At 35.5% G+C, this 14,321-nt stretch overlaps 1 protein-coding gene across 1 annotated transcript; it reads left to right on the top strand.

The window, feature by feature from the left end:
• Positions 1–89: 89 nt before the first annotated feature.
• On the top strand, positions 90–5,061 carry LOC138323964 (centrosomal protein 20-like). The gene is made up of 5 exons (XM_069268922.1): positions 90–182; positions 1,823–2,020; positions 2,390–2,474; positions 2,930–3,048; positions 3,470–5,061. The coding sequence occupies exons 1-5, from the start codon at positions 155–157 to the stop codon at positions 3,514–3,516; spliced, it is 477 nt and encodes a 158-aa protein (XP_069125023.1). The 5' UTR covers positions 90–154; the 3' UTR covers positions 3,517–5,061.
• Positions 5,062–14,321: the final 9,260 nt, after the last annotated feature.

Genomic DNA, 14,321 nt, shown 5'->3' with positions numbered 1-14,321 from the left:
TACTGTACCGCGTTACAGTTCTTCAAAAAATCGAATATAGACTCTACATATTAAAACTTCTGAATAAGAACCTTTGAAATGACCATGAGTATTACGTCATCGTTTTATGTGTATGCGTACATAACGTGACGTTCTACACAAGCGATCTTCCGAAATGACTTCAACACAGGAATTAAAAGACGGTAAAAAGGGAATTTCTTAAATAATAACGATTCTTGTATAATTTTATCTAAAAAAGTAGTAAAGTACACAATCCTGTTGTTGTTTCCTGGATACAGATGTTACATTTTCTCTTAAAACGCTTTATTCTGCTAAATTTAATATGAACTACATGTCCCCACTTGTCTGCAGGTTTTCTCATATATAGAAACACATATGTTTCTGGTATATATATTCAAAAGTTACTGGAGTATTTCATTACTTTTGTTGCTTTTATATAATATTTCAATATATTCCGTAGTATGATTGTGAATATTAATTTTCAATTTGACAAAGTACCACACAAACGCCGGACAGTACAAACTCAAATACTATGGCATCACAGGTAACACACATGCATGGATTATAGATTTTCTTTCACACTGCACCCAGACAGTAATTCTTGAGGGCAAACACTCACACAACATACAAATAACATCTGGAGTCCCTCAAGGAACCTGTCTGGGCCCCATACTTTTCCCAATAACATATATATATCAACGACCTACATGAAACACAGTACCCTTAGACTCTTTGCAGACGACAGTATCATATACAAGACCATACATAAACAAGAAGACACACAGAAACTACAACATGACCTTGACAACGCAGGACGATGGAAACACGATCTGGCTAATGCAATTTCACCCCGACAAGTGCAATGTACGTCATCTCCACTACCACCAAATGCAACAAAATCCACCACAACTACACTCTCCATAACCACTCACTTGAGCACGTCAAATACAGTAAATACTTAGGCCTCACATTACAAAACAACCTTCAATGGGACAAACACATTAACAACATCGCCGCAAATGCAAACAGAACGCTAGGTTTCTTAAAAGGTAACCTCACAATCAATTCACCACACATTAAAGAACACGCATATAAAGCACTCATCAGACCCAAACTAGAGTACTGCTCCTCTATCTGGGACCCACACAATACTGGCCAAATACAACAAATAGAAAAAACTCAACACAGAGCAGCACGATATGTACATAACAGATACCATAACACTTCTTCAGTCTCAGACATGTTACACACACACTCCAATGGCCAACACTACAAACACGCCGTCTACAATCACGACTCATCCTCCTATATAAAATCACACGCTACCTCGTTGCCATCAACCCAGAACAATACCTAACATCTGTAGACACCCGCACTAGACACACACATCCCTATGCATCCCTATGCATACACCTTGCAGCCACAAAGGATACATTTAAGTATTCCTTTTTCCCATACACCATCACACACTGGAATCTCCTCCCTGTGACAACAGTACAAAACACTACACTGGAGGGCTTCAAGGCAAACATAAACAACGTAGCCCTTGAAGCCCCCACCCACAAATAAACACCTCATTTTTATCATGTTTTCAACCTATCTACTTTTATCTATTCCAGCACCAGAAAAAAAAATGCACTGTATATAACCCCCTCCCCACACCACTGAGCCGTATCACCTCACCTATAATCGTCACTATTGACGGATGGTGACAAACTAAAGAAGAAAAAAGAAGAAGAAGCAGAAAAAGCATATGTTTTTTTATTAAAAATTGAAAATTTGAATTGCATGCCAAATTATGATTTTTGTATCTTTCTTCCAGTTATCAAAGAAACATTAGAAAATCATGGTTCACTGGGACAGATTAAAGCCAGGATTAGGGCAGAGGTGTTTAATTCCCTAGATGATCACGGAGAAGCCAAACCTCCATTGAGCAGTGAAAACATGATCATCAATGAACTTATCCGAGAATATCTCGAGTTTAACAAATACAAATATTCATCTTCAGTATTAACAGCAGGTACGGTAAAATGCTCCAATAATGTCTGGCCATAGGTAACTTTTTTGCTAACCACCTTGTACAATATATGACAGGACATTATTTCAAAAGTGTGACATATACCATATTCAATGCCAAAGGAAAACCTATGTATACAATGGATCCTGCTAAATATCATGTTGGTTATTGTAATTTTATGCTTTGGTAATATCACTTTTTTTATGTTTCAATTTCACTTACTTTTGCTTTAAAAATGCATTATATCACACCCACTCTCACATAAATTAGATGTTTAAAACACATATAATATTTTACTTTTAGTCTAAAAAGATCAGATCATTGAGCTTACATGTATACATATTTTTGTATAACGATGAAGTTCTGTTGTAGAATCAGGTCAACCCAAGGAACCGTTGAACAGAGAGTTTTTAGCAAGAGAGTTAAATATACGTAATGACCACACATCCAGTTCAATGTAAGTACAATGTAAAGAATGCATCTTTTATTGTGTTCATATCCAAATAATACCCTTCCAAATAGACTTACACATATATAGGATACAAATTGTATGGTGGAAAAAGTAGTTTGAGAATCTTGCACCTCTTGTGATTACTCCAATAACATGAGAGTCAATTGGCCAGCTGTTTGTTTATCAGACGTTAATTTGCTGACTGTCAATATAATGTTAAATCAGACTTCAGATTGTTTTTGAATGGCCAAATTACATCAGAAACCTTCAGTTAAGCTTAGGGGGTTAGCTTGATGTATAAACCTTCTACAAAACAGAGTAAAAATGTTTTTACAGTGCAAATGAAAAGCAAGTTTACTTTTAGTGTATTTATTAGGATAAGGAAAGTGTCGGTGGAGAAGTTAAGGTACTTACCAGTAGTCGTCAATAAAAATGTATCATAATGCTGATTTCTATTTCAGTCCAATGCTTTACAGTATCATATCACATTACATAAAGGACAACCAATCAGTACTGGGCAGATCCACCATGGGCAGCAGGAACCCAGCACCTCAGATAGGGACAGCCTTCAGGGACCAAAGTAAGATCTATTGCAATATCTCTCAAGTTTAAAACTATCATTTAAAGGCCCACTACCTTTCCGAAATGGCTTTTGATTTTTAAAATGGAATGTAAAACGATATTGATAATTTTGTAGAGTTGCAAAAGTTATTAACTTACCGTTAATACTACACATATCATCACCTTCTGAACAAATTGATTAAAATAAATAAAATGTTAATTTTAGGTGTAGATAGAAGGAAATCAGTAGTACTCAGAGAAAAACTATCAATCTATCTCCATCACCTACAGCATCTTTCCCTCACGAGTTTCAAACTCAGAGGTGGAGGGTGTTGGGGAGAGCATTATCTTCTGATCACTATAGTAAACTTTGCCATACAGAAATTCTAGGTTAGAAAAATAATTAAGAAAAGTTACTAATTAGTGTCTTGTTATTTCAGATGAAGAAGCTGAACAAGGGATTATAGTGAAAGGTGGCGCACGTTGATACAGATGAGGATGATTGTCCCAAATAAATCACAATAACCCACTCTGTGAGGCTTTATGATGAGTCGAGTATGTCTGTGCAGGATGGTTTACACAGAATAGTACACAGTTATGATGTTTAGTTAGTAGAAGATCGTCAAAGAGCTACACCCCTGAAATTTCATAATGGACTGGTCTAGTCTTTGATTTAGAAGAGCCTAGATGTGTCTAAAGGGGTGAATGTGTTACGTGATATTGGGAATAATTTGCACGATTTAAGCACTTTTATGGAGTGTAAGGATGTGAAAGAGGTTATGAAGTATAAGTTTTGGAGCTCAGTGTAAAAATAATTGGTTAGGATATTTATAGCTTGTAGAAAATTGCCAATGAGCTACACCCCTGAAATTTCATGATGGACTAGTCTAATCTTTGATTTAGAAGAGCCTAACTTTTATGGGGTGGAAGTGAGTGAAATAATGTGAAAGGGGTTATAAAGTAAGCATTGGAGCTGGGTGTAATAACTAGGTTTACTTGTCATGTCCTATTCTGTTTTGGATACTACAGAGTTACTTCCCTTGTGGTTAGATGTCGATTTTGACTTCATCATTTTGTGAGCAAAATTCGTGTTGTTTTTCTCTGAAAAGTATGATGTTAACCCGCAAAAGGAGATAACTATGTAATATTCAAATGCGGAATATGTCATTAGGCAAAAAAAATGTCTATTTAGGGTTACATTGGCAAAAAAAAAAGGGTTGGTAGATTGGAAGGATTTTTTGTTTTGGGGTCTTTCACTCTAAAATGCTTCATTTTTAGCTCGCCTATTCGAAGAATAGGGGGAGCTAATGTTGTCACCCCGGCGTCGGCGTCAGCGTTGGCCCCCATTTCACGTTAAAGTTTTTTTTGAGCAAGTTTCTATTTTGTCAATTGTTTAAGAATAAGGCGTCATAAATGTTTATGATTTTATTTTCCTAATGTGTATGGATGCTGAACGTGATAATACAACCAATTTCGGGTTTTTTGAGTCTGTTAGTTTGTCATATTTCCATGTTAGTTTTTGAGCCAGTTTCTATTTTGTCAATTGTTTAAGCATAAGTCATCATAATTGTTTATGATTTTATTTTCCTAATGTGTATGGATGCTGAACGTGATAATACAACCAATTTGGGGCCCTTTAGGGGGTTTTTGAGTCTGTTAATTTGTCATATTTCCATGTTCAAATAGTAAATACTTGAACATCAACTTCTTCTGAAAAGGCGAGCTTTGCTGTTCTTCAACAGCTCTTGTTATTTTGTTGTAGATTGAAGGTAAAAAATTAGGGTCGGTCGGGTAACCCTAAACAGACATATTTTTTTGGGCCTTAGTGAATGAGGAATGAACAAATTAGGTATACAGGACTATGGTAGAATCTAATTCATGAAAGATTTGTCAAATCCGTCCAACTGGTACCATTTTATATCCTCAGAAATGACAATATTTGTTGTACATAATCATATGCTGGTGTATATGGCATTTGATAAATATTTATGTGTATATATAATAAATGATCATGGTCATATGAAATCATAAACCAATGTGTTTGTTTTTACATTTGAAATAGCCAATTGTACAAAACTTGTACTATATTCGACCCAATATACAAACAGGACTGTTAAAAAAATTGTAAACTGAAGGGGTGCTTAGTAGGACCAAATGTGGACCGATATATCATAAAATTATTTTACGGAGTAAGCCATTAATCAATTTACAAAAGAAATCAAATAGAGAAATCTTCACGATGGTTTTCATAGTTCATATAGTTTGTATTTAGTCAATGTAAGTGAAATTGAGGCCTCAAAAAGGGGAAGGGGTGCTTATAGAGTTGAGGGTGCTTAGTGTGTTGAATACGGTTTGTAGAATTCAAATTCTGCTAGATTAAAACGTGGTTTTATAATGTTTAAATGCAGAAAGACACCGGATAAAGGTCAATCTTATTTTAATTAGATTGGATAAAGGTGATAGCAATAGTCCAGTTACGTTCTCAATCTCTCAATTACCACGAAATCAGAAAATGTAGCATGCTACATTTTTTTAGAATCATAGTTTTCATATGAATGACCTTGACCTTCATTTAAGGTGTCAGCAGGGGTCAATTATTATTAAGTCTTTAAACCAATTTTAATCAATTACATTTTTTAAAATGACCTTTAAATTTGATATTGGTTGTATGTGTAGAATCAGAAACATATATACATCTAATATATGTTTCTGGTAGAATGCTATTATGAAAAAGTACCAAGTGTGTAAAATTAATGACATTCAAGGTCATATACATTTATGGAGGTCAACGGAGACAACAATGATCATGTGGATACAGTGTTATTCCCTGCAGAAACCCAGTGCACATCGTATGACTGCATTTTTCTTCTTTCTCTCTCTATTAACTCTCACTATAGTCACCATCAGGCACCACTCTCTAACTCATTCCACACCATTATTTCCATCTCACTTAAACGGGACCCAAGGAAACAATTGCAGGTAGGTCATAAGTTATCATAAAAAGTCGCCTTACCATATCAGGGAAACAGACAAATGTAGATGTAAGTGTATAGTACAAGTAATAGCTTCCCAAAAAACTAAGTGGGCTACAAGGAAGCTTAAAGTTATATGTGCCGTACCTGGGCGAACAAATTGACATGTTACATTGTATGTGTTCTTCATTAATCTACTGAAAAACAAAAGGTCTGATGAATTACAATGTAGGCCGTGAAAATCATTTACATTGTTTATTGATTCAGATGACTTATAAACGTTAGTTACAACACAAAAATAATGTTCAGTAAAATAGCTGTTTCTCATCAATTATGTATGTTTAGATGGAAACTTTCCTGCAGAAATCACTTACAAATTACTAAGTTATGACACTCTGAAAATGCGAAATGAAATTGTAGACCACAAGTTGGCTTCATAGTCTGACCGTACATGTAGGTACTCATTTCGCTTGACTATGTGTACAATGTATATGATGAATTTTGGCAGTACTGCTAAAATAATTTTCTGCTCTTATTTGCACTTGTAAAATTAAAACCAATGAATTGAAAGTACCGTAATTCAGAAAATATTTGTAACTTTTGGTAATGAATGGCATATTACAAGCTTATCTTGATTCGTGAGTATAAAAAATACGGTATGTGAACATTAAACAATAATTCAAATGATGATACTGATTAGCAATTTCAAATGTAGGAAATGAAACCACGATCGGCGGATATTTTCGCCGTAATAGTACAAAGCACGCGTTCTTTGTTGTAAAACGTAGTAAAAAAAGTCACGTGCTTATACCTGGTACCTCATTCATGCCATTGGCAGGTCACGTGTGAGTATGTGTTTACTTCCAAATTTGGTGATTTCTCTGACCTGGTATCTAGTATATATACATGTAATTTGGCCTTTTGACAAAGATCTTATTTTCTCTGTGTTAAGTTTATCTGTTCTGAAACCTAAAGCAGGTAAATGAAAATTTAGAATTCTACGAATTTAGCCGGGAGAAGCCGATCTTCGCTGATCCTAGATTAGACGGTTAGACCGATTGAATTGGTCAATTCACATTATATTATTCATAGATATTTTAACGTTGAAACGACAGTTTTATAACTCATTTCAGTCCATTATTTATGGTAATTACATATGTGGAAAGCAAAATGATATGCGTGCAATTATAATAACATTTTAGAGTCTAAATATTTTCAAATAAATCAATTCTTTCCGAAAAATGGCAAGCAAACTATCACTATATTTGGAAGTAAACACACAATCACGTGATCACTAGTTACCCATAATACAATTCTATATTTCGGCCAATGGCATGAATGAGATATAAGCACGTGACTTGTTTTACTACGTTTTTACTACAAAAATGCGGACATATTCCGAGTTTGGAGGTAAACCACGCCCCTGGAGGATTTTTATCCCAAATTTTAAACCTGACCATAAAGAACGTAATAGAAATCGGGGGATGTACATATTTATGTACACAATATGGACAGGGCACGCTAACCAGTTAAGCTGGTTTCCCAATGTGTACCTACACTGTGACTTTATATGGCTCTATACTTTATTCCTCATGAGTTTTGTCCTACATGTCTGTACGTGTTTACTCTGTCGCGATTGGTTTAATTTTGCTAGTCCCGGATATTGAATAAAGTTATAGTAGAGATGATATTCTGGACAGCCTGTCCTTCTGAAATCGGAAAAGACGTTAATCCGGGGTCCGGTGTAAGGTCAGTCACGACATGCACGTGCACGTTAAAGATCCTCTGATGGTATTCGAAAAGAGAAGGCTTCTTGCAAGTCGCCACAGAGTAGGTTTTAGGTTTTGTTAGGTTAATATAGATTAGGTAGGGTAAGGTAGGCGTTTCTGTGGCAGTCCAAAAATACCAAAGTTATTTATGTATTTATAAAATATTTATTCATTTTATTTTATTCATTTATATATCTTTGTATAAGGTACAATGATAGTGTTTCTGGCCCAACAATTTGAAACTTTTTATTAAACATGAAATTGCGATATTGCCTCCCTTAACATACCCATCAAATCTGCCACCCTCCCCCCGAACCTGGGTTACTTTTATACACAGGGAGAGTCGGGAGTATAATGTAGGTTTGACGTCACCCAACACGCTCCTGTTACACAACAACATTTATATGAAATTCAGTATGTTTCACAACATTGGAAATGAAACCCGGTTTTCGCCATATAACGGTACAAAACAGCACGCGTTCTGTGTAGTAAAACGTAGTAAAACAAATCACGTGCTTATTCCTCATTCATGCGCGTTCTGTGTAGTAAAACAGTAAAACAAATCACGTGCTTATACCTCATTCATACCATTGGGCGAAATTTAGAATAGAACTATGGGTAATTAGTGATCACATGATTGCGTGTTTACTTCCAAATATAGTAATAGTTTGCTTGCAATTTTTCGGAAAAATTGATTTATTTGAAAATATCTAGACTCCTAAATGTTATAAATATCGCATGCATATCATTTTGAGTTGCATATATGCACTGCTTTACTATAAATAATGGATTGAAATGACTTATAAAACTGCCATTTCCACGTAATATATATAAATGATATAATGCGAATTGATCAATTCAATGGGTCTAACCGTCTAATCTAGGATCAGCGAAGATCGGCTACTCCCGGCTCAAGTCGTAGAATTCTAAAATATTTAACTGCTTTATGTTTCAAAACAGGTTAATATAACACAAAGAAAATAAGATCTCCATCAAAAGCCCAAATTATATATACTAAATACCAGGTCAGAGAAATCATTATATTTCGAAGTAAACACACACTCAAGTGATCACTAGTTACCCATAATACAATTCCATATTAATATTTCGGCCAATGGCATGAATGAGGTATAAGCACGTGACTTGTTTTACTATACGCTTTTACTACAAAAATGCAGACATGTTCCGAGTTTGGAAGCTAACCACGCCCCGGGAGGATTTTTATCCCAAATTTTAAACCTGGCCATAAAGAACGTAATAGGAATCGGGGGATGTACATATTTATGCTAACAAGTTAAGCTGGTTTCCCAATGTGTATTGTGTACCTACACTGTGACTTTATATGGCTCTATACTTTATTCCTCGTGAGTTTCGTCCTACATGTCTGTATGTGTTTACTCTGTCGCGATTGGTTTAATTTTGCTAGTCTCAGATGCTGAATAAAGTTATAGTAGAGATGATATTCTGGACAGCCTGTCCTTCTGAAATCGGAAAAGACGTTAATCCGGGGTCCGGTGTAAGGTCAGTCACGACATGCACGTGCACGTTAAAGATCCTCTGATGGTATTCGAAAAGAGAAGGCTTCTTGCAAGTCGCCACAGAGTAGGTTTTAGGTTTTGTTAGGTTAATATAGATTAGGTAGGGTAATTAGGCGTTTCTGTGGCAGTCCAAAAATACCAAAGTTATTTATGTATTTATAAAATATTTATTCATTTTATTTTATTCATTTATATATCTTTGTATAAGGTACAATGATAGTGTTTCTGGCCCAACAATTTGAAACTTTTTATTAAACATGAAATTGCGATATTGCCTCCCTTAACATACCCATCAAATCTGCCACCCTCCCCCCGAGCCTGGGTTACTTTTATACACAGGGAGAGTCGGGAGTATAATGTAGGTTTGACGTCACCCAACACGCTCCTGTTACACAACAAACGCTTCAGTGGAACATTTATATGAAATTCAATCTGTTTCACAACATTGGAAATGAAACCCGGTTTCGCCATATAACGGTACAAAACACGCGTTCTGTGTAGTAAAACGTAGTAAAAACAAATCACGTGCTTATTCCTCATTCATGCGCGTTCTGTGTAGTAAAACGTAGTAAAACAAATCACGTGCTTATACCTCATTCATACCATTGGGCGAAATTTAGAATAGAACTATGGGTAATTAGTGATCACATGATTGCGTGTTTACTTCCAAATATAGTAATAGTTTGCTTGCAATTTTTCGGAAAAATTGATTTATTTGAAAATATCTAGACTCCTAAATGTTATAAAAATCGCATGCATATCATTTTGAGTTGCATATATGCACTGCTTTACTATAAATAATGGATTGAAATGACTTATAAAACTGCCATTTCCACGTAATATATATAAATGATATAATGCGAATTGATCAATTCAATGGGTCTAACCGTCTAATCTAGGATCAGCGAAGATCGGCTACTCCCGGCTCAAGTCGTAGAATTCTAAAATATTTAACTGCTTTATGTTTCAAAACAGGTTAATATAACACAAAGAAAATAAGATCTCCATCAAAAGCCCAAATTATATATACTAAATACCAGGTCAGAGAAATCATTATATTTCGAAGTAAACACACACTCAAGTGAACACTAGTTACCCATAATACAATTCCATATTAATATTTCGGCCAATGGCATGAATGAGGTATAAGCACGTGACTTGTTTTACTATACGCTTTTACTACAAAAATGCAGACATGTTCCGAGTTTGGAAGCTAACCACGCCCCGGGAGGATTTTTATCCCAAATTTTAAACCTGGCCATAAAGAACGGAATAGGAATCGGGGGATGTACATATTTATGCTAACAAGTTAAGCTGGTTTCCCCAATGTGTATTGTGTACCTACACTGTGACTTTATATGGCTCTATACTTTATTCCTCGTGAGTTTTGTCCTACATGTCTGTATGTGTTTACTCTGTCGCGATTGGTTTAATTTTGCTAGTCCCGGATACTGAATAAAGTTATAGTAGAGATGATATTCTGGACAGCCTGTCCTTCTGAAATCGGAAAAGACGTTAATCCGGGGTCCGGTGTAAGGTCAGTCACGACATGCACGTGCACGTTAAAGATCCTCTGATGGTATTCGAAAAGAGAAGGCTTCTTGCAAGTCGCCACAGAGTAGGTGTTAGGTTTTGTTAGGTTAATATAGATTAGGTAGGGTAATGTAGGCGTTTTCTGTGGCAGTCCAAAAATACCAAAGTTATTTATGTATTTATAAAATATTTATTCATTTTTTTTATTCATTTATATCTTTGTATAAGGTACAATGATAGTGTTTCTGGCCCAACAATTTGAAACTTTTTATTAAACATGAAATTGCGATATTGCCTCCCTTAACATACCCATCAAATCTGCCACCCTCCCCCCGAACCTGGGTTACTTTTATACACAGGGAGAGTCGGGAGTATAATGTAGGTTTGACGTCACCCAACACGCTCCTGTTACACAACAACATTTATATGAAATTCAATCTGTTTCACAACATTGGAAATGAAACCCGGTTTCGCCATATAACGGTACAAAACACGCGTTCTGTGTAGTAAAACGTAGTAAAACAAATCACGTGCTTATTCCTCATTCATGCGCGTTCTGTGTAGTAAAACGTAGTAAAACAAATCACGTGCTTATACCTCATTCATACCATTGGGCGAAATTTAGAATAGAACTATGGGTAATTAGTGATCACATGATTGCGTGTTTACTTCCAAATATAGTAATAGTTTGCTTGCAATTTTTCGGAAAAATTGATTTATTTGAAAATATCTAGACTCCTAAATGTTATAAATATCGCATGCATATCATTTTGAGTTGCATATATGCACTGTTTTACTATAAATAATGATTGAAATGACTTATAAAACTGCCATTTCCACGTTATATATATAAATGATATAATGCGAATTGATCAATTCAATGGGTCTAACCGTCTAATCTAGGATCAGCGAAGATCGGCTACTCCCGGCTCAAGTCGTAGAATTCTAAAATATTTAACTGCTTTATGTTTCAAAACAGGTTAATATAACACAAAGAAAATAAGATCTCCATCAAAAGCCCAAATATATATACTAAATACCAGGTCAGAGAAATCATTATATTTCGAAGTAAACACACACTCAAGTGATCACTAGTTACCCATAATACAATTCCATATTAATATTTCGGCCAATGGCATGAATGAGGTATAAGCACGTGACTTGTTTTACTATACGCTTTTACTACAAAAATGCAGACATGTTCCGAGTTTGGAAGCTAACCACGCCCCGGGAGGATTTTTATCCCAAATTTTAAACCTGGCCATAAAGAACGTAATAGGAATCGGGGGATGTACATATTTATGCTAACAAGTTAAGCTGGTTTCCCAATGTGTATTGTGTACCTACACTGTGACTTTATATGGCTCTATACTTTATTCCTCGTGAGTTTTGTCCTACATGTCTGTATGTGTTTTTAATTTTTGCTAGTCCCGGATACTGAATAAAGTTATAGTAGAGATGATATTCTGGACAGTCTGTCCTTCTGAAATCGGAAAAGACGTTAATCCGGGGTCCGGTGTAAGGTCAGTCACGACATGCACGTGCACGTTTAAGATCCTCTGATGGTATTCGAAAAGAGAAGGCTTCTTGCTAGTCGCCACAGAGTAGGTTTTAGGTTTTGTTAGGTTAATATAGATTAGGTAGGGTAATGTAGGTGTTATTTTGTGGCAGTCCAAAAATACCAAAGTTATTTATGTATTTATAATTTTTTTTTTCTTTATTTTATTCATTTATATATCTTTGTATAAGGTACAATGATAGTGTTTCTGGCCCAACAATTTGAAACTTTTTATTAAACATGAAATTGCGATATTGCCTCCCTTAACATACCCATCAAATCTGCTACCTCCCCCGAACCTGGGTTACTTTTATACACAGGGAGAGTCGGGAGTATAATGTAGGTTTGACGTCACCCAACACGCTCCTGTTACACACCAACATTTATATGAAATTCAATCTGTTTCACAACATTGGAAATGAAACCCGGTTTCGCCATATAACGGTACAAAACACGCGTTCTGTGTAGTAAAACGTAGTAAAAACAAATCACGTGCTTATTCCTCATTCATGCGCGTTCTGTGTAGTAAAACGTAGTAAAACAAATCACGTGCTTATACCTCATTCATACCATTGGGCGAAATTTAGAATAGAACTATGGGTAATTAGTGATCACATGATTGCGTGTTTACTTCCAAATATAGTAATAGTTTGCTTGCAATTTTTCGGAAAAATTGATTTATTTGAAAATATCTAGACTCCTAAATGTTATAAATATCGCATGCATATCATTTTGAGTTGCATATATGCACTGTTTTACTATAAATAATGATTGAAATGACTTATAAAACTGCCATTTCCACGTTATATATATAAATGATATAATGCGAATTGATCAATTCAATGGGTCTAACCGTCTAATCTAGGATCAGCGAAGATCGGCTACTCCCGGCTCAAGTCGTAGAATTCTAAAATATTTAACTGCTTTATGTTTCAAAACAGGTTAATATAACACAAAGAAAATAAGATCTCCATCAAAAGCCCAAATTATATATACTTAATACCAGGTCAGAGAAATCATTATATTTCGAAGTAAACACACACTCAAGTGATCACTAGTTACCCATAATACAATTCCATATTAATATTTCGGCCAATGGCATGAATGAGGTATAAGCACGTGACTTGTTTTACTATACGCTTTTACTACAAAAATGCAGACATGTTCCGAGTTTGGAAGCTAACCACGCCCCGGGAGGATTTTTATCCCAAATTTTAAACCTGGCCATAAAGAACGTAATAGGAATCGGGGGATGTACATATTTATGCTAACAAGTTAAGCTGGTTTCCCAATGTGTATTGTGTACCTACACTACTTCATTCCTCGTGAGTTTTGTCCTACATGTCTGTATGTGTTTACTCTGTCGCGATTGGTTTAATTTTGCTAGTCCCGGATACTGAATAAAGTTATAGTAGAGATGATATTCTGGACAGCCTGTCCTTCTGAAATCGGAAAAGACGTTAATTCGGGGTCCGGTGTAAGGTCAGTCACGACATGCACGTGCACGATAAAGATCCTCTGATGGTATTCGAAAAGAGAAGGCTTCTTGCAAGTCGCCACAGAGTAGGTTTTAGGTTTTGTTAGATTAATATAGATTAGGTAGGGTAAGGTAGGCGTTTCTGTGGCAGTCCAAAAATACCAAAGTTATTTATGTATTTATAAAATATCTATTCATTTTTTTTATTCATTTATATCTTTGTATAAGGTACAATGATAGTGTTTCTGGCCCAACAGTTTGAAACTTTTTATTAAACATGAAATTGCGATATTGCCTCCCTTATCATACCCATCAAATCTGCCACCCTCCCCCCGAGCCTGGGTTACTTTTATACACAGGGAGAGTCGGGAGTATAATGTAGGTTTGACGTCACCCAACACGCTCCTGTTACACAACAACATTTATATGAAATTCAATCTGTTTC

Source organism: Argopecten irradians, chromosome 5 (genome assembly GCF_041381155.1).
Source record: "Argopecten irradians isolate NY chromosome 5, Ai_NY, whole genome shotgun sequence".
Lineage (NCBI taxonomy): Eukaryota > Metazoa > Mollusca > Bivalvia > Pectinida > Pectinidae > Argopecten > Argopecten irradians.
The sequence above is the reverse complement of the archived record's forward strand: the minus strand, read 5'-3'. Positions and strand labels throughout refer to the sequence as shown.